General features: G+C 41.4%; 1 protein-coding gene across 1 annotated transcript in view; it reads left to right on the top strand.

Annotated features, from left to right (window-relative positions):
* The window catches only part of LOC133569612 (cysteine-rich secretory protein LCCL domain-containing 1-like), a 60,230-nt gene extending 38,671 nt beyond the window's left edge, over window positions 1-21,559 (top strand). Inside the window, exons 8-15 of the mRNA XM_061922071.1 lie at window positions 5,740-5,800; window positions 9,184-9,250; window positions 9,348-9,478; window positions 17,414-17,457; window positions 17,538-17,610; window positions 17,686-17,761; window positions 17,838-17,971; window positions 20,644-21,559. Coding sequence (XP_061778055.1) covers window positions 5,740-5,800; window positions 9,184-9,250; window positions 9,348-9,478; window positions 17,414-17,457; window positions 17,538-17,610; window positions 17,686-17,761; window positions 17,838-17,971; window positions 20,644-20,695 — 638 coding nt within the window. The 3' untranslated portion in view covers window positions 20,696-21,559. The remainder of the gene's footprint in view (window positions 1-5,739; window positions 5,801-9,183; window positions 9,251-9,347; window positions 9,479-17,413; window positions 17,458-17,537; window positions 17,611-17,685; window positions 17,762-17,837; window positions 17,972-20,643) is intronic.
* Window positions 21,560-21,901: the final 342 nt, after the last annotated feature.

The following is a 21,901-nucleotide window of genomic DNA, read 5'->3' as shown; positions in this document are numbered from 1 at the left end:
TAAGCCACTTCCTGAATGTCTGTACAGGACGCCTGTTTTGTGGGTGGTCCTATTTACGTGCCTCCACTTCGACTGCATTTTCTCACCTGTCGGCCATTTTGTAGTGTTTAGCACTTCCATATCAGGTCAGTTTGAATTATACACTACTTTGTATTACAAAGGGCCACAGCGGAGGATGCATGTGCACATACAAGCCAGTCTGCCTCACAACAAGATGATAGCGAAAAATAAGGAACTCACAACACCATCGGACTACAATGGCAGACTCGCACAAAGCTCTCCCCTATATGGAGATATCCGCTGACGTAACTTAGGCCCTGTTTCCACTACGTCGGATAAGGTTATCCTGGGTAAATCACACCTAACCTTATCCATGCCACCATTTAAGACCCCTTCCCCCCTCTGTCTGCTGTCGCAATGCATTCGGGGGGAAAAAAAAAAATCCACCTGAGCGTCCATCTGCTCCAAGCTGTCCAGTAGATGACTTTACTTTATTTAAAATAGCTACATTGTAAATAGTTTGCTGTGCATTTTATATTTGTTTGCTGTGTTTTGTAAGCATTTTTTTTAAGTAAAATGTATCTCCTTTGAACAATATCCAGTGTTGTGGTATTTATATCAACTAGAATCCTTTGTGCTTTGGGGCCCTATTGTAGTGAAACACACCTGAGCCATTATAAATTAATTTATTCTCTTGTGTGATATGGCGTCAGGAGATAACCTGGTTCACCCAAAATAAAAAAAGGGGACAGGATCCTCATCTTCCAGCAGTTGTTTGGGGGATGGTTCTATCTTTAAGCTGCATGCTAATGGCGGAGTTTGCAAAGATGCGGGCATCACGCACGCTGCCTGGCCATTTCACAGTCACATCCATAAAGCAATTGTTGTAGTCACACACTGGCTGTATCACATCTACGGGTGGAAGGGACCAAGTTTTTCACTAAGTAGAATTACAGCAGACTCGGACTTTGGAAAGTTCTCTTGCCGTCTGAGAAGTGTTGTATCCCGAAAAGCTGCAATCGCCCGTTGCCTTCTCTTAAAGGGGAACATTATCACAATTTCAAAAGGGTTAAAAACAATAAAAATCAGTTCCCTGTGGCTTGTTGTATTTTTTAAAGTTTTTTTCAAAATGTTACCGGTCCCCGAATATCCCTAAATAAAGCTTTAAAGTGCCTTATTTTCGCTACTTCGAAACCACTATCCATTTTCCTGTGACGTCATACAGTGCTTCCAATGTAAACAAACAATGGGAATACCACAGCAAGATATAGTGACATTAGCTCGGATTCAAACTCGGATTTCAGCGGCTTAAGGGATTCAACAGATTACGTATGTATTGAAACAGATGGTTGGAGTATGGAAGTATTAAAGAAGAAACTGAAGCTATTGAGCGAATAGCTATTGACGCTATTCATAGGCATAGCATGGCCGAATAGCTGCGTTAGCATCGCCGGTAAAATGTGCGGACCAAACGATCAGGATTTTCGCATTTTGTGATAATGGAGCAACTTAAATCTGTCGATTGGTAAGTGTTTTTTTCGCATTAAATGTGGGTGGAAGGAAACGTAATATAGTTGCAAATGCATTTGCAGGTTATCCATACATCCCTGTTCCATGTCTGCTTTAGCACCGCCGGTAAATAGCATGTTAGCATCAATTGGCTGGCAGTCACGCTGCTACCAAATATGTCTGATTAGCACATAAGTCAACATCAACAAAACTCACCTTTGTGATTTCGTTGACTTTATCATTGCAAATGCATCTGCAGGTTATCCATACATCTCTGTGCCATGTTTGTCATCGCCGGTAAATAGCAGGTTAGCATCGATTACCATAGCATGTTAGCATCGATTAGCGTAGCATGTTAGCATCGATTAGCTGGCAGTCACGCCGCAACCAAATATGTCTGATTAGCACATAAGTCAACAACAAAACTCACCTTTGTGATTTTGTTGACTTTATCGTTGCAAATGCATCTGCAGGTTATCCATACATCTCTGTGCCATGTCCGTCATCGCCGGTAAAATGTGAAGACACTACAGCACATTCAATGGGAGTCTGGCGGCAGACGCTTTCGCATCTTCGGTGCAACTTGAATCCCTCCCTGTTAGTGTTGTTACACCCTCCGACAACACACCGACGAGGCATGATGTCTCCAAGGTTCCAAAAAATAGTCGAAAAAACGGAAAATAACATAGCTGAGACCCGTCTGTGTAATGTGTAGAAAAATGAAAATGGCGGCAGTATTACCTCGGTGATGTCACGTTCTGACGTCATCGCCACCAGAGCAATAAACAGAAAGGCGTTTAATTCGCCAAAATTCACCCATTTAGCGTTCGGAAATCGGTTAAAAAAATATATGGTCTTTTTTCTGCACCATCAAGGTATATATTGACGCTTACATAGGTCTGGTGATAATGTTCCCCTTTAAGGTATTCATCTGGGATTTCCACAAGTGTCTGTACATATAGAAGAAGGAGAAACACGGGCATTTCTGAATGATCCGCCCAGGGGCGTCAGTAGACCTAATACTGTACTGGGGCACACCTGGGGCACAAATAATTCATGTGAGCGTGCAAAGCGCGCGAGCAAAAACATTTTTAGCACTTATTTATCATAAAAAATACATAAATAGTGCTTTAAACTATGAAATCATATCAGATTATGTTGTATGGATCTTTGATTAACCACCTGAAACTAACTAATGCATTTGACCTACTTGTGCACTTTTTTACTCCAGACTTCTAAACTGCTACTGGTAAAAGCAAAAAGGAAGAGCAATAAATCTTTTTGAAATATATATTGCAGTAATCATCTGCAAATTTAACATCTACAAAAGTAAAACAAAAAATAAAGCACCCCTACATCTCTGGGTTCTTTTATACTATTTAATTTCCATTTATGGCAATGTGGCTAATCCTATTTCAGATACACAAAACTATAAAATATACACAAAACAATAAAGCCACAGTAGTAGAATAAATGAACAACTCTTGTGTGTCTGTTCAGGGAATCATTTTCTGAGAAGTAAACTGTAACGTCTCGTTTTCATTTTTGCAAAGTGGTCAATCACTCTGGACAGACATGGAAATATTACAGTAACTGTTATACAGTTGACCAGTGGTTCCCAACTGCTGGGTCGTGACATAAAAGTGGATTGTGTGTCATTTTCAGTGAGTCGCAGTCAGATGTGTGCATGAAAAAAAACAGTTTAGGGAGAAAAAAATCTAATTGTGGCAACAAAACCAGATATTTTTAGCCATTTTTCTAGTGACTATTAGTGAGTATTTTAGCAAAAGGCAAACCGACTAGCAAGTGTCAAACTCAAGGCCCAGGAGCCAAACCAGGCATGCCAAAGCCTGGACCTGATATGCGTTAATAAAATGCTTAATCTTTTCTTACTAAATATATTTGTTAATTTCCCTTTGACATTAAAATTCATGTACTGCATGCAATGGCATATGTTCTAATATTCAATATTATCAAAATCAAAAAATATTATCATGTGTTCCAAAAATATTTTTTGTTAAAATGAAGATAAATACTGTACGTAAATATTTGCTTGATTAATAATTTCAAAGCAAATTATCAATTAAATTTTAGACTGTAAAATTGACAATAGATTTTAGGGTTAAATTCAACTTTGGTACTACTTTTTTCCCATATTACAGTAAGACACTAAAACATTGAAAACATTAAAAAACACATTAAAACAACAAGATTTCATGGTAAAAACAAAACAAGACTGGCAGATTTGGTGCTGGATTTTCACTGCTAAAAACAAAACTGGCAGCTCTGTTGCTTGATTTTTTCCGCAAAAAACAGTGGTATAGTTTTTCCATTGCGTTGCATTTATTCATTTTTTTTACATGCCAGTTTTTAAAGTAAAATAAAACATTAAAAAAATTGTAGCCTATGTAAAAAAAAATATATTGTTAATGTATTCTATATATACATACACGTCTATTCATATACCGTATTTTTCGGAGTATAAGTCGCTCCGGAATATAAGTCGCACCCGCCGAAAATGCATAATAAAGAAGGAAAAAAAAACATATATAAGTCGCACTGGACTATAAGTCGCATTTTCGGGGGAAACTTTATTTGATAAAACCCAACCCCAAGAATAGACATTTGAAAGGCAAGTTAGAATAAATAAAGAATAGTGAACAACAGGCTGAATAAGTGTACGTTGTATGAGGCATAAATAACCAACTGAGAAGGTGCCTGGTATGTCAACGTAACACATTATGGTAAGAGTCATTCAAATAACTATAACATATAGAACATGCTATACGTTTACCAAACAATCTGTCACTCCTAATTGCTAAATCCCATGAAATCTTATACATCTAGTCTCTTACGTGAATGAGCTAAATAGTATTTTTTGACATTTTAAGGTAATGTGACAATAATTTCACACATAAGTCGCTCCTGAGTATAAGTTGCACCCCTGGCCAAACTATGAAAAAAACGGCGACTTATATCTAAAAAATACGGTATTACTTATTGTTAAAAGCGCCCCTCTGAGGGCAACCATAACTGCGATGTGGCCCTCAATGAAAATGAGTTTGACACCCCTGGTGTAAATGAAGGCGTATCAAAATTGCATTTTTTATTAGCATTTTATTAGCACAGATGTTGTACATCACCAACATCATGTAACATCTCAGAGCAGGGAAGTCTTTTATCAACACCTGCTTTTTAAGTCTTAAGCAAGTCAACTCAGTGCTCTAGTGGTTAGAGTGTCCGCCCTGAGATCGGTAGGTTGGGAGTTTAAACCCCAACCGAGTCATACCAGAGACTATAAAAAAAAATGGGACCCATTGCCTCCCTGCTTGGCACTCAGCATCAAGGGTTGGAATTGGGGGTAAATCACCATAAATGATTCCCGGGCGCGGCACCGCTGCTGCCCACTGCTCCCCTCACTTCCCAGGGGGTGAACAAGGGGATGGGTCAAATGCAGAGGACCAATTTCACCACACCTAGTGTGTGTGTGACAATCATTGGTACTTTAACTTTAACTATGATGCAATGCATATCATCATCTTGTAATGACCACACAGCTGCATCACTGATACTACTCATCGCAATTACACTCAGCTGGAATTAATATTTATGTATGCCATTCACACCTTTTACATAAAACATATATAACAGAAATCAATACAATCAACGAGCATGTTATGTGGATGTGCATCTAAGCAAGGTGTGTTTTGATGCCACACAAACTAGAGACCTGTCACCAGATGGTATCTTGTGTCAGAGCTACTTTTTGGTTTATTGTATTACTTCAAAATGTTCACTTTTTTGAGTAGCGAATATTTTCCTTCAAATTGACACACACTCTTTTTAGCGTGTGTGACTTTGAGGAACTTTTGAGGAGGAGATATTGTTATGTTGTAAACGTTTGTGTGGTGTTGCTTCCCCTTTTGTGATGATTCCATGATGAATATCAGTCCATCCATTTTTGGGTTTTTTTTTATGCGTGGCAGCGGCACCTGAAGGTATTGTGACAACATGTCATAATTACGATATTTACAACCACAAGTGTCACTGTCGATTGTATCTCAACATGTTTGCTATCGAAAGAACTGTACAGCTATTAGTCCGCAGACAGGTGGTAATTAAAATGCTGATATGTATGCAAATGTCTCCCATCTATTAATTTTAATTTATAAACATGATTGGTGATTGTCATTAAAATGCTTTTTAACCAATTTTTTTCATGTTTTGCAGCTCAGCTCGTTACCTGTGACACCAAGCTGCGGGATCAGTGCAAAGGAACAACATGCAACAGGTAGCGTTAAAACCAGAATGGTATCCAGTATCGTATAACGCAGCCCTCTGCCCAAGTTTGACGGTTTTAATTAGTTGAGAACATTTGATGTACAGTCCTCCCTCAGTTATCGCTGTGAATTGATTTTGAACTAGACAGAGATAAATTAATTTCTGCAAACTCGGAATCCTTAATCATAAATTTCATGTTCATAGTTAGGGCATTAAAAAACGTTTACTACCTTCTAAATGTTTTTCTAACATTATGAGAGCCTTCTAGACATGAAATAATATTCATAAGTCATACTGTTTAATTGTCTCATCCTTAAAGGCCTACTGAAACCCACTACTACCCACCATGCAGTCTGATAGTTTATTTATCAATGATGAAATATTAACATTGCAACACATGCCAATACGGCCGGTTTAGTTTACTAAATTGCAATTTTAAATTTCCCGCGGAGTTTCTTGTTGAATACGTCACGGAATGATGACGCGTGCGCGTGACGTCACGGACTGTAAGGAAATATTAGCGCACCACCATTTGCGACTAAAAGTCGTCTTTTGCAATACGTTCAATTAATAATGGAGACTATAAAGAACAATGCTGTTGGTGGAAAGCGGTGTAATGCAGCTGTCTTTAGCACCGAGACACAGCCGGTGTTTCTTTGTTTTTAACACAGAGCGGTCAAGCGAACATGTTTCTCTACGTCAACCAGCATGTTTTTGGATGGGAAAATTGTGATATATATATATATCTTACCGGAGACATCATTGGATTATTCGTCCTCCTGCAGTAGCTGTTTAAAAGGCAGCTGTGAGCTTGGCTCCTCGGCTTCTCTCTGAGACACTGCGTGTTCACCGCAGCCTTCCGACCTCGAGGTATGTCTTTACAATCTCACTAAAACACTATTAAAACAATAAGCAGATAAGGGATCTTCCAGAGTTATCCAAGTAAATGTGTCTAATTACATCTGAAACGCTCACACTGCCGCTGCACGGAGCCGTCGCTTTTTATTTAGTTTTATTATTATTATTATTTTCTAGTCCTTTGCTATCAATATCCATCCATCCATCCATTTTCTACCGCTTATTCCCTTGTAGGGTCGCGGGGGGCGCTGGTGCCTATCTCAGCTACAATCGGGCGGAAGGCGGGGTACACCCTGTACAAGTCGCCACCTCATCGCAGGGCCAACACAGATAGACAGACAACATTCACACTCACATTCACACTCTAGGGCCAATTTTAGTGTTGCCAATCAACCTATCCCCAGGTGCATGTCTTTGGAAGTGGGAGGAAGCCGGAGTACCCGGAGGGAACCCACGCATTCACGGGGAGAACACGCAAACTCCACACTGAAAGATCCCGAGCCTGGATTTGAACCCAGGACTGCAGGACCTTCGTATTGTGAGGCAGACTATCATCATCCACAAATATTTCATCCTCGCTCAAATTAAAGGGGAAATTGTCGTTTTCTCGGACCGAATAGCTTTTGCCGCTGGAGGCTCCCATTAAAAACAATGCGAGGACGTGAGGAGCCCTCACGCTTGTGACGTCATCGTCTGCGACTTCAGATACGGGCAAGATTTTTTATCAGCACCAAAACTTGCAAACTTTATCGTCGATGTTCTCTACTAAATCCTTTCAGCAAAAATATGGCAATATTGCAAAATGATCAAGTATGACACATAGAATGGACCTGCTATCCCCGTTTAAATAAGAAAATCTCATTTCAGTAGGCCTTTAAGCACGCGTTAGATCTGGTGTCCCCTCATGGCCAGGATTTATGCTTGAAAAATACCTTCTTTTTTTTTTAAATGCTTTAAAAAATGAAAATAAAACAAATACCCAAACATCTGCGAGTGGCGTAGGACAAGTTTATATAGAAGAAATTATGTCAATGCACAGCTGAAAATACAAGGCAAGAAAATAATCGCAATAGGGATGTAACAATATGATTTATTTATTTTTTCAACAGTAGAATTAACTGAGCTCAGTGAGCCCTCTTTTTAGTCATCCACAACCTTTGTCTCAGTGGGCGGCGAGCAGGACCGCTAGATTACACGCACACACACACACACACACACACACACATACACACACACACGCACACACTCACACAAGCACACACACACACACACACACACTCGATTCACGGACATCCTTACTTGTGCTTTGCTAGTGAGAAGTTCTGCAAAGTAACAAAAATGAAGATGAAAAGTTATGATTATAAAGCCAAATCTCCCGTGGTGGAAATATTTCAGCTTTAAACTGGATGGGTAATATGAGCCCATCAACATAGATGAAAGAATACCATGATGGCAACTCACACTGACCTAGTTTTTCCAACTGGAAAAAAAAAGCACTTTAAGATGTTCAGTATTTTTGTTCAGTAAAATTTTTGTTTACAGAGATGACAGTCCATTTTTTGTTTGTTTATTTATTTAGGATACATAAAAGGATACATATCAGTAGGAGAACAGATAATAAATTGACTCCCCTAATGACATCATGGAGACCCATGGATGGGAGCAGAAATAGAGGAAGACAGAGAGTGAGGTGGCGAGATGAAATAGACAAATATTGGGGAACAGTGCAGTGGCAGGGAGCAGCTGGAGATCGTTCACTATGGCAGAAACATGCTGAGGCTTTCGTCCAGCAGTGGACTGACAACGGCTGATGATGATGAAAAGTTATTTACGATTACAGTACAATGCAATCAATTCTACAGCAATGTGAAATACAAGTTTGTATCATTTTAAATCAGAGGTGTCAAACTCATTTTTATTGAGGGTAACGTCGCAATTACGGCTGCCCTCAGAGGGGCCGCATTAATTGATGTGGTGAACCAGATTAAATTATGTGGCAGACCATATTCAATGATGTAGTGGGCCACGTTAAATGAAGCAAGATCTGGCCCTCGGGCTTTGAGTTTGACACATGTCGTAAATGGTTACTTGCATTATTATTGGTGCTTATATTAGTCTGAAAATAACGTTGACAATAATGTCATTCTTCAGCCATCAACTGTGTGAAAATATATGATCCTGCAAAATGTGTTGTTGTCCCAGGTATAAACACCCCTAACTTAAGGAAAAAAACTTCAAACAGAAACAAGACTGGTGGGCGGCTGTCCACCTCGACTGGTTTGGTTGAGTCAGAGATCAAGAGTAGAAATTTGCCCACGACATGCTAAATACATTTAGTGTATTTACCAGACCAAAAACAAATGTCCACTAGACCTGATGCTTGTTCGTAATTGGAGGATAAGAGATGCATTTCTTAAAATCCTCCCATTTATTAACCCGAATTTGTGTAATCCTGCTTACCAAAAGACACATTTGAATAATTTAAACAATTTTTTTTTTAAGTCTTTTAATCTTTGATTTTGTGCAAACCTCTAGGTATGAATGCCCTGCTGGATGCTTAGCTGCTACAGGCAAAGTAGTTGGGACAGTGTACTATGAAATGGTGAGTGAACCTATTTCAGTCAAAGCTTTTACTGTGCCATAAAACTGCCAACTCTTTTTTTACGTGATGTTCTCCACGCGTTGTTTATATTTTGCAGCAATCTAGTGTGTGCCGAGCTGGTCTACACGCAGGAGTCATTGATAATGACGGCGGGTGGATGGATGTAACAAGACAAGGGAGGAAGGACTTCTTCATCAAGTCGAACAAATATGAAGTTCAGTCACTGGGGTGAGTACTCAGTTTATAGGGCTGAAAGAGAAAGTGAACTAAAATGACTCAAAAGAAAATGTTTTTTTCTGATTGAGCTATCTCAACTCGCAATTGACTGAATCAGGTGCTTGGAGGTATTATTTCTAGTAGCCAGTCTGCCTGTGTTCCAAGTGTTTTTAAGGCTACAGGGACTTAGATCTGTAAAAATTTGAAATTATAAATAAATAAATGATAAATGGGTTGTACTTGTAAAGCGCTTTTCTACCTTCAAGGTACTCAAAGCGCTTTGACACTACTTCCACATTTACCCATTCACACACACATTCACACACTGATGGAGGGAGCTGCCATGCAAGGCGCTAAACAGCACCCATCAGGAGCAAGGGTGAAGTGTCTTGCTCAGGACACAACGGACGTGACGAGGTTGGTACTAGGTGGAGATGGAACCAGGGACCCTCGGGTTGCGCATGGCCACTCTTCCACTGCGCCACGCCGTTAAATGAGGATGAATCTATTAAATCTGATTAAAGATGTTAACGCACACAACCGATATACACACTTGACTCACATGACAGTCATACTAGAAAGGAAAAAAAACAAGCTGACCCTTTCGCGTCAGTGAGGTCAGTGTATATTTTAGTCATTGAATTTTTATGTTAAGAATAGGAATTGAGAAACAAAAAAACAAAATCCATCCATCCATCCATCATCTTCCGCTTATCCGAGGTCGGGTCGCGGGGGCAGCAGCCTAAGCAGGGAAGCCCAGACTTCCCTATCTCCAGCCACTTCGTCTAGCTCTTCCCGGGGGATCCCGAGGCGTTCCCAGGCCAGCCGGGAGACATAGTCTTCCCAACGTGTCCTGGGTCTTCCCCGTGGCCTCCTACCAGCTGGACGTGCCCTAAACACATCCCTAGGGAGGCGTTCGGGTGGCATCCTGACCAGATGCCCGAACCACCTCATCTGGCTCCTCTCGATGTGGAGGAGCAGCGGATTTACGTTGAGCTCCTCCCGGATGGCAGAGCTTCTCACCCTATCTCTAAGGGAGAGCCCCGCCACCCGGCGGAGGAAACTCATTTCGGCCGCTTGTACCCGTGATCTTATCCTTTCGGTCATGACCCAAAGCTCATGACCATAGGTGAGGATGGGAACGTAGATCGACCGGTAAATTGAGAGCTTTGCCTTCCGGCTCAGCTCCTTCTTCACCACAACGGATCGATACAACGTCCGCATTACTGAAGACGCCGCACCGATCCGCCTGTCGATCTCACGATCCACTCTTCCCCCACTCGTGAACAAGACTCCTAGGTACTTGAACTCCTCCACTTGGGGCAGGGTCTCCTCCCCAACCCGGAGATGGCACTCCACCCTTTTCCGGGCGAGAACCATGGACTCGGACTTGGAGGTGCTGATTCTCATTCCGGTCGCTTCACACTCGGCTGCGAACCGATCCAGTGAGAGCTGAAGATCCCGGCCAGATGAAGCCATCAGGACTACATCATCTGCAAAAAGCAGAGACCTAATCCCGTGGCCACCAAACCGGAACCCCTCAACGCCTTGGCTGCGCCTAGAAATTCTGTCCATAAAAGTTATGAACAGAATCGGTGACAAAGGACAGCCTTGGCGGAGTCCAACCTTCACTGGAAACGTGTCCGACTTACTGCCAGCAATGCGGACCAAGCTCTGACACTGATCATACAGGGAGCGGACTGCCACAATAAGACATTCCGATACCCCATACTCTCTGAGCACTCCCCACAGGACTTCCCGAGGGACACGGTCGAATGCCTTCTCCAAGTCCACAAAGCACATGTAGACTGGTTGGGCAAACTCCCATGCACTCTCAAGAACCCTGCCGAGAGTATAGAGCTGGTCCACAGTTCCACGACCAGGACGAAAACCACACTGTTCCTCCTGAATCCGAGGTTCGACTATCCGGCGAAGCCTCCTCTCCAGTACACCTGAATAAACCTTACCGGGAAGGCTGAGGAGTGTGATCCCACGATAGTTGGAACACACCCTCCGGTCCCCCTTCTTAAAGAGAGGGACCACCACCCCGGTCTGCCAATCCAGAGGTACCGCCCCCGATGTCCACGCGATGCTGCAGAGTCTTGTCAACCAAGACAGCCCTACAGCATCCAGAGCCTTAAGGAACTCCGGGCGGATCTCATCCACCCCCGGGGCCTTGCCGCCGAGGAGCTTTTTAACTACCTCAGCGACCTCAGCCCCAGAAATAGGAGAGTCCACTACAGATTCCCCAGGCACCGCTTCCTCAAAGAAAGACGTGTTGGTGGGATTGAGGAGGTCTTCGAAGTATTCCCTCCACCGATCCACAACATCCGCAGTCGAAGTCAGCAGAACACCATCCGCACCATACACGGTGTTGATAGTGCACTGCTTCCCCTTCCTGAGGCGCCGTATGGTGGTCCAGAATCGCTTCGAAGCCGTCCGGAAGTCGTTTTCCATGGCTTCCCCGAACTCTTCCCATGTCCGAGTTTTTGCCTCCGCGACCGCTAAAGCTGCACACCGCTTGGCCCGTCGGTACCCGTCCACTGCCTCCGGAGTCCTATGAGCCAAAAGAACCCGATAGGACTCCTTCTTCAGCTTGACGGCATCCCTCACTGCTGGTGTCCACCAACGGGTTCTGGGATTACCGCCACGACAGGCACCAACAACCTTGCGGCCACAGCTCCAATCAGCCGCCTCGACAATAGAGGTTCGGAACATGGTCCACTCGGACTCAATGTCCCGCACCTCCCTCGTGACATGTTCAAAGTTCTCCCGGAGGTGTGAATTGAAACTCTCTCTGACAGGAGACTCTGCCAGACGTTCCCAGCAGACCCTCACAATGCGTTTGGGCCTGCCAGGTCTGTCCGGCATCCTCCCCCACCATCGCAGCCAACTCACCACCAGGTGGTGATCGGTAGAAAGCTCCGCCCCTCTCTTCACCCGAGTGTCCAAAACATAAGGCCGCAAATCCGATGACACAACTACAAAGTCGATCATGGAACTGCGGCCTAGGGTGTCCTGGTGCCAAGTGCACATATGGACACCCTTATGTTTGAACATGGTGTTTGTTATCGACAAACTGTGACGAGCACAAAAGTCCAATAACAAAACACCACTCGGGTTTAGATCCGGGCGACCATTCTTCCCAATCACGCCTCTCCAGGTTTCACTGTCGTTGCCAACATGAGCGTTGAAGTCTCCCAGTAGGACAAGGGAATCACCCGGAGGAGCACTTTCCAGTACTCCCTCGAGTGTACCCAAAAAGGGTGGGTATTCTGAACTGCTGTTTGGTGCGTAAGCACAAACAACAGTCAGGACCCGTCCCCCCACCCGAAGGCGAAGGGAAGCTACCCTCTCGTCCACTGGGTTGAACTCAAACGTACAGGCTTTGAGCCGGGGGGCAACCAGAATAATTTAAAATAATTTATCTGAATTTCATTTTGAAATTCAAAAAATAAAACTGAAAAACAATGTGTTTTCTTTTTTGGTGTCGAAAAATGTCATTTAAAAACAACTGTTTGATTTACATTCTGTATCCATCCATCCATCCCTTTTGGGGTCGCGGGGGGTGCTGGAGCCTATTTCAGCTGCATTCGGGTGGAAGGCGGGTACACTCTGGACAAGTCGCCACCTTATCACAGGGCCAACACAGATAGACACCATCCACATTCATATTCACACGCTAGGGCCAATTTAAACAATTTAGTGTTGCCAATCAACCTATCCCCAGGTGCATGTCTTTGGAGGTGGGAGGAAGCCGGAGTACCCGGAGGGAACCCACGCAGTCACGGGAAGAACGTACAAACTCATTTTGTATCTCATACAACAAAACTAAAAATCACCAGTGAGCCGAAACAAAAAAAAAACTGACCAAGGACAGATTTTTTTTTTTTTTTTTTTTAAATATAATGACAACAAAAAAACAGATTTCTATTTAATACAAGACAGCAGTCTGGCCTGTCGGAAGAAACAGTGTGGTGTTGTATTCTGCATCAAAAAGACATCTCTTTATGTAGGACAATGTATTTTCTTCAAGTATATACACAGTAAAAACAAAACCCAACACATTTTATTTAAGGGGCCTATGTCAAATGAATGTTTTAGTAAAAAAAAACAAGACATCTGTTTGTAGTCGTATTTTTAAGTTTCTGGGGATTTTATTTTTTTTCTTATGTTCTATGAAATATGAAATCCGAGCACGGTGGTGTGGTGGTTAGCATGTGGATGACACAGTCAGGCAATCTAGGTTTGCATCTCTGTTTGGACATCTTTGTGTGGAGTTTGCGTGTTCTGCCTCTGCGTGTGTGGGTTTTCTCCTGGTATTCTGGCTTTCTCCCACATTCCAAAAATATGCACGATGGGTTCATTGGACACTCCATCCATCCATCCATTTCCTACCGATTATTCCCTACACTCCAAATTGTCAAAAGTGCCTACGTGGCAGCCATCTTAGTGGGGACCACTTTCCCATTCAAAGCAATGCGTTGTAACTTTCTTCATTGATTTTTTTTTCTGTAGATTACTTTATTGTCAAGTAAAAATATATGCTACTAATACACACAAAAAAATCTTACAGATAACAAATTATGTTTACTATTTTCCATGTTTACAACCATACGGCATATTTTACAACAATATGCGGGAGGTGACGTGACGTCCTGTTGCAGACTGAAAGAGCACTTAAGCAGCACTCAGTGGGACTGCCTCAAGGGAATGTTCTCAATTTCCCATGCTAACAATAGAAAAGACTGAATGCACATTAGACTCCACTTTTCCAATTTTCAAAATACACTAGCCCAGTGGTGTCAAAGTCAAGGCCCGCGAATTAATTATGGCCCTGGGATAATATTTGATTAGTATTAGAACCAGTCCACAGGCCACAGCTACCTGCTGCTGTTTTGCACGGACCAACACCAGTGTTGGCGCTAGAAAATTTCAAAATGTGGTCCCAGGGACCCATCAAGTCATAAAAATGGGGTCCCGCAGTAACATTTTTTAGTCCCACTTGTTTGTAACCGTTCTGAAAAGAAATGATAAATGTAAGGCTTCACGGTGGCAGAGGGGTTAGTGCGTCTGACTCATAATACGAAGGTCCTGAGTCGTCAGGGTTCAATCCCGGGCTCAGGATCTTTCTTTGTGGAGTTTGCATGTCCTCCCCATGACGGCGTGGGTTCCCTCCGGGTACTCCGGCTTCCTCCCACCTCCAAAGACATGCACCTGGGGATAGGTTGATTGGCAACACTAAATGGTCCCTAGTGTGTGAATGTGAGTGTGAATGTTGTCTGTCTATCTGTGTTGGCCCTGTGATGAGAAGGCGACTTGTCCAGGGTGTACCCCGCCTTCCGCCCGATTGTAGCTGAGATAGGCACCAGCGGCCCCCCGCTACCACAATGGGAATAAGCGGTAGCAAAAGGATGGATGGATGGATGATACTGTAAATGTATGCATTATCCTGTTATATGTAACATTCTATATTGTGTTTTGGAAAAAGGTTGTCATAAACGTTACTTAATTCATAAAAACAAAAATACAATAGAAAAACAAATGCATAAGTAAATGTATTCAGTTATAAACATTCATTTACTTTCATTTTTCCTTCATGGATCTAAACTTTACCGCTGCGGGTATCTTTTTCAGAATTTTTATTGAAATATTTTCAGAATTTGTTTGTTCTATTTTTGGTTAAAGTAAGACAAAGAAAACAATCTGAAGGTCTCTTTATTTTTTAGTTTTAAAGCCATGATTTTAAGTCCGGCCAGGGTGTGCACAGCTTTTCTTCCATGCGGCCCCTCAGCTAAAATGAGTTTGACACCCCTGCACTCCCTTGATGCTATTTTATATTGGATTTGCCATATGCAAGCTACTGATTAGCAAGTTCACTTAGCAATTTCAACACCTCCCAAATTGGTAATGAAAATTACAACCAAGATTCACATTCTAATCAATAAACAGGTGTGTATAATACTTAAAGTATAAATACTTTTTAAATGCAACAAAAGACTAGATTATGCTTAATGGCAAAGACTACCCCCTGGCTAGGCAACACACGATTTTAAATTTCAACTGAATGCATGTATAATACTTGCAAATGAGACTAAGAAGTGAAAAAAATCAAGATGTAATACCCGGACAGCACATAATCAGCTCAGTGTTAAATGTTTATTTATTTTTTTATTATTACCGGGTAAATACAAACCACGTTTCCAAATGAGTTGGGAAATTGTGTTAGATGTAAATATAAACGAATACAATGATTTGCAAATCATTTTCAACCCATAATCAGTTGAATATGCTACAAAGACAACATATTTGATGTTCAAACTGATCAACTTTTTTTTTTTTTGCATCATTCATTTTAGAATTTGATGCCAGCAACACGTGACAAAGAAGTTGGGAAAGGTGGCAATAAATACTGATAAAGTTGAGAAATTCTCATCAAACACTTATTTGGAACTTCCCACAGGTGTGCAGGCTAATTGGGAACAGGTGAGTCCCATGATTGGGTATAAAAGCTGCTTCCATGAAATGCTATGTATTTCACAAACAAGAATGGGGCGAGGGTCACCAATTTGTAAGCAAATCGTCAAACAGTTTTAGAACAACATTTCTCAACAAGCTATTGCAAGGAATTTAGAAATGTTAATATCTACGGTCCGTAAAATCGTCAAAAGGTTCAGAGAATCTGTAGAAATCACTGCACGTAAGCGATGATTTTACGGACCGTTGATCCCTCAAAAACAGACATCAGTATGTAAAGGATATCACCACATGGGCTCAGGAATACTTCATAAAACCACTGTCAGTAACTACAGTTGGTTGCTACATCTGTATATGCAAGTTAAAACTCTGCTATGCAAAGCAAAACCCATTTATCAACAACACCAAAGAACGCCGCCGGTTTCGCTGGGCCTGAGCTCATCTAAGATGGACTGATGCAAAGTGAAAAAGTGTTCTGTGGTCTGACGAGTCCACATTTCAAATTATATTTGGAAACTGTGGATGTGGTGTCCTCCGGAACAAAGAAGAAAATAACAATCCGGATTGTTATAAGCGCAAAGTTCAAAAACCAGCATCTGTGATGGTATGGGGGTATATTAGTGCCCAAGTCATGGGTAACTTACGCATCTGTTAAGGCACCATTAAAGCTGAACGGTCCATACAGGTTTTGGAGCAACATATGTTGTCATCCAAGCAACGTTATCATGGACGCCCCTGCTTACTTCAGCAAGACAATGCCAAGCCACGTGTTACAACAGCGTGGTTTCGTAATAAAAGAGTGCGGGTATTTTCCTGGCCCACCTGCAGTAGAGACCTGTCGTAAAATCCGACAGCAGAGCCCCCGGACTGTTGAACGACTAAAGCTCTACATAAAACAAGAATGGGAAATAATAGCACTTTCAAAGCTTCAACAATTAGTTTCCTCACTTCACAAACGTTTATTGAGTGTTGTTAAAATAAAAGGTGATGTAACACAGTGGTGAACATGGCCTTTCCCAACTACTTTGGCACGTGTTGCAGCCATGAAATTCTAAGTTAATTATTATTTGCAAAAAATAATAAAGTTTATGAGTTTGAACATCAAATATCTTGTCTTTGTAGTGCATTCAACTGAATATAGGTTGAACAGGATTTGCAAATCATCGTATTCCGTTTATATTTACATCTAACACAATTTCCCAACTAGTATGGAAACGGGGTTTGTATATTAACAGGTATTAACTCATGAACACACACCGATGCACTGTAAATTGGTACCGTTGTCTACCGTTTCTGATTCCCAGGTACATGTGTTGGTTCTTTTTCGATTCAAATGCAAAATTACCAATCCATAGTGGTGGTAAAATGAAGTCAGGTGCATCTTATCTGTACTGTAAAGTACTGTAAAGTTTAAATTTGAATGACAATAAAAGGAAGTCTAAGTCTAATGCAATGTTTCTCTTTCGACAGGAAATACCAGAGTGCTAATTCATTCACAGTCTCCAGAGTAGCGGGTAATCAACACCTTCATTTCCAAATTAAAGATGTAACATCTGCACTTGTTTTGCTTATGGATTGTAATGCTGTCTTGCAGTCAAAGCCATTACATGTGAGACCACAGTGGCACAACTGTGTCCATACCAGCGGCCCGCAAAACATTGCCCTAGGTACAGTATGACCCTGCATCTTAGTCCCTTTGTGTAAATACAACCATCCCTCATGTTTATATATTGTCCTGTTAGGTTATACTGCCCCAGGAACTGTTTGGAAGAGGACCCAAAGATATCCAGAGTAATTGGCACCAGTTTATACTCTGATGTGAGTCTTTTGTTAAAGGTGGCGTAAATAGCGAGCGGGATAAGACAGAATGTTTTTTATCTGCCTGCCTCTGCAGAAATCAAGTATTTGTCGGGCAGCGGTTCATGCCGGGGTCCTTCGAAACAACGCGGGTGGTTACATCGATGTGATGCCGGTGGACAAGCGGAAACTCTACATGGCCTCTAACCAAAACGGTGTCGTCTCCGAAAGGTACGGTTCATTTGATCATGCCTAATAGGCTTAATAACACACTATGACAATGCCTAAATCTTGTATTTCTCTGAGTATAGAACAATCACTCTGTTTTAAGAAAGGACAGTCGGTAGGTTCAATGTGCACAATTGAATATCTTAGTTGCTCAGACAGTAATGTGTTTACATAAGTTAAGATTTGGGGATGTTGTTTCTTAACGGGGAAATACATTGTCTTATTTTCTTGTTAGTATTTGAGCTAGCAAGCTGGTGCCAGTCCGTGAGTTTATTAAAGTGCAGTTATCAATCGCAGCTTTTGATGATTTGAATTTAAAACAGTTATACTAACAGTCGGGAGTTTTACAGCAGTTATTATCATGACCTGAGCGGCAAAGCAAGTGCAGCAGGTGCAAGCAAGCAAGCAACCAAGGGCCCTATTGAAATTGCTGTTTTTTACTATTATTATGGGACTGCTGCAATGACAGCACCCCATTCACTGTTATTACTGTTATTATTGTATGAATGCTCCAAAGCATTCACACATATGGTTTTCTACACCAAACCAAACTATTTAGTATTATTATATAACAACTTCTTCTTCTTCTTCTTCTCCAGATTTTGGCACGCTCTACCTTCCAAATTTTTATCCCATTCAAACCGTTCCAACTTCAAACTGTTCAGCCTATTCCGGAATTGCGGGCTTTCCCTAAACAAATTCCAAAAATTCCCAGATTTTCCCGTATTCCAGGTTTTCTGGGACAGTTTTCCGATTCAAAATGAATTGGCCATTTTTCTAACTTTCACCATTTCCACATTTTTCAACCGATTGAAATCATTCTACCTTCAACACGTTGCACCATTTTGGAAATTCAAACTACACTTGTTCTAAGTTCAAAACAATTCCAGGATTTTCCAGAATTCCTGGTTCTCCAAAGCCCTATTTTCACCCTTTTTTCTGGCGACTACTCCTCCCACATTTTTCAATGCATTTCAACTGTTCCATCGTCAAAACATTCCTCTTAATTAGGAAAAAAAACAAAGTTGTTTTTTGAACTGTAAAAATTATCGGTTTTCCCAGAATTCCAGGAATTCCGTAATAGCATTACTCAATTCAATATGTTACTACTTCAACATTTCTCGACCGATTTTTAAAATTTCAACACCAACTATTTTAACTCATTCAGAACATTAACGTTTTTACCATTTAAAAAAAAGATCCCGCTTTTCCCATAACTCCCTGGGACATTCTTCAAAGTTCCACACCTTCCACATTTTTCATCTGATTCAAACTGTTCCAACTTCAAAATAATCAGCCGGTTTGGGAATTGTGTGCTCTAGTTCAACAAGTCTAAAAAAATTCCAGCATGTCAGTTCAACTTCAGCATTGAAGCATTCACATGCAGTTTCTTCAGGAATTGCCCCATCTAGTTAGTTTTAATATTCTCCTGGTTTAGACACCTTTTTGAGGCACTTAACATACACAACGACTCCAAACATTTTACAAGGGCGTCAGGTTCGTCTGAAATTTGTTAATACTGTTTATCCTTAAATGGGGCCAGAATTAAATAAATAAACATCCATCCTTCTATTTTCTACGGCTTATTCCCTTTGGGGTCACGGGGGGCGCTGGTGCCTAACTCAGCTACAATCGGGCGGAAAGCGGGGTACACCCTGGACAAGTCGCCACCTCATCACAGGGCCAACACAGATAGACAACATTCACACTCACATTCACACACTAGGGAACATTTAGTGTTGCCAATCAACCTATCCCCAGGTGCATGTCTTTGGAAGGGGGAGGAAGCCGGAGTACTCGGAGGGAACCCACACAGTCACGGGGAGAACATGCAAACTCCACACAGAAAGATTCCGAGCCTGGGATTGAACCCAGGACTAGTCAGGACCTTCGTATTGTGAGGCAGACGCACTATTACACCGTGAAGCCCATAAATAAATACATTTTTAAATATTAGTTTTACGTGTCATTAATCAAATATAATTGACAATAAATACATAAATGTGGTACTAAATGTGGTATCATTGTTTTTAATGTTAAATTACATTAATTTATTTTAGGATTTAATCAGTTATTGATTCATTTGTCATTTGTTAGCTATGCAAAACTACAACACAGATTCCCATAAAACTTTGGGAATGGACGACACATATTCGGTAAGAACCAAAAATAGGAGTAAAACTGTGTTGCATTGAAATAAACGGACCTATCAACCGCCTCCCACAATGCAAATGGTGCAGTCTCGGGTCTCATTTACATAGTCCCGCATATGAAACGTATAATCGACCCCTCTGGAATGTTGATTTGCATGGGAACGCATAACAAACTCCAGACAATGTCCACTGGGATACATTGTGGTCATCTCCGCCAACATTGCTAGTTTCAGTCCTCCATCCTCCACGCCCTCGTCTTTCGCCACTGCATTTATCTTCGTCTCGCCAGACGTTTTGTTAGCATCTCCTGCTTTATTTATCTTTCTCCCCGAACGCCACAAGGTGTCTGTCGTTGGCGTGCGAGCGCGTGAATCCATCGCTGTTTGCACAGAAACTTATGTTTGCGTCCGATCTGTCATCGGTGTCATGACGCAGCATACGAACCTTCAAGTGTACATGTTTGTGTGCGCATGTCATCTGCACCCCCTGGCAACACTGACTCCTCTTCTTGTTCCCCTCCAGCCTTCAGAATCCAGTCGGAGGGAAGGCGTTTCGGGTGTTTGCTGTGATTTGAGTGACCCCACACAACTCCCTTCTCAACCCATTGAGGGCGGCCTGCCCAAACAGAGAGCGCACTCTGGCTTGTGAATAGTGGCTAATCAAAGGCAGTGACTGAAACGTTTCTAGCCTTGGCTAAACCGGCGGGCGGTAGAGGTCGTCTCCATGACAGCCTAAACAAACACTTTACACGCATATGAGAAGAAGCTGTCAGGACCCTCCCTCCTAATATTTTGCCAGCTTTGGTTAACTGTAAATACATGACAGTAGCTCATATTCATATATTTTGTGCATACTTGTTCATAGCTCAACACTAATAAATAAAATATAATTATTTCATGATTATAAAGTATGAATATATAATAACAAAATTTAGTTCTTGATAAAATAATGATAACTTTCATAAAATTCAAATGGCACTCAAAGCTGTGTATCATGTTGTCTGTCAGGCACATTTTTACTGGTGTTCATGTCCTTTTTTTTCTTTATAAAAGTATGGGCAACAATCTATTTTTATACGACCAGGCTTACGATGTATCAGAATGCTGCTTTACTGTATGTTGTTATATACCTACAGTATTTTCGGATAATACACACTCCCTGCTGGCAGGAAGTACACTCAACACTCATAGTGTTTTATTCAAAACTTGTAAATGTTTGATGTGGTTTTCTTTCAATATTTGTACTCCAAAAATGTCATATCTGTAATACTGATCAACATAAACAGTTATGTCATGTGCATTATTCATTTATGTATGTATATAAAGCTCTTATCTGTCCCAATTTATTTGACTTGTTTGTCATATTCAGTATACAGTATTTTCCTATCTCAGGTTATTAGGAAATACTCATTTTGCAATAAAAGATTACAATCCTACAATATTGTTTTTATTTAACTCGATTATGTTAATTAACAGGGGTGTACAAGTGCTACTTATTCAACTCCGATACGGCACTGATATTGCAGCATTTAGTATTGGACGATAAATACTTTATTTTGTAGTGTGGAATGTTGAAAAAGGTTGGATCAATTGAAATTACTCAGATAACGATTAAGTGGATGAAAAAGAAGATCCCATTTACAAAACCCAAAACCAGTGAAGTTGGCTTGTTGTGTAAATCGTAAATAAAAAGGGAATACAATGATTAACAAACTTTTTCTACTTATATTCAGTTGAATAGACTGCAAAGATTTTGCAAGGAATTTAGGAATTTCAACATC

The sequence above is a fragment of the Nerophis ophidion genome, linkage group LG15 (genome assembly GCF_033978795.1).
Source record: "Nerophis ophidion isolate RoL-2023_Sa linkage group LG15, RoL_Noph_v1.0, whole genome shotgun sequence".
NCBI lineage: Eukaryota > Metazoa > Chordata > Actinopteri > Syngnathiformes > Syngnathidae > Nerophis > Nerophis ophidion.
Note: the sequence above shows the minus strand (reverse complement) of the source record. Positions and strands in the feature narration are given on the sequence as shown.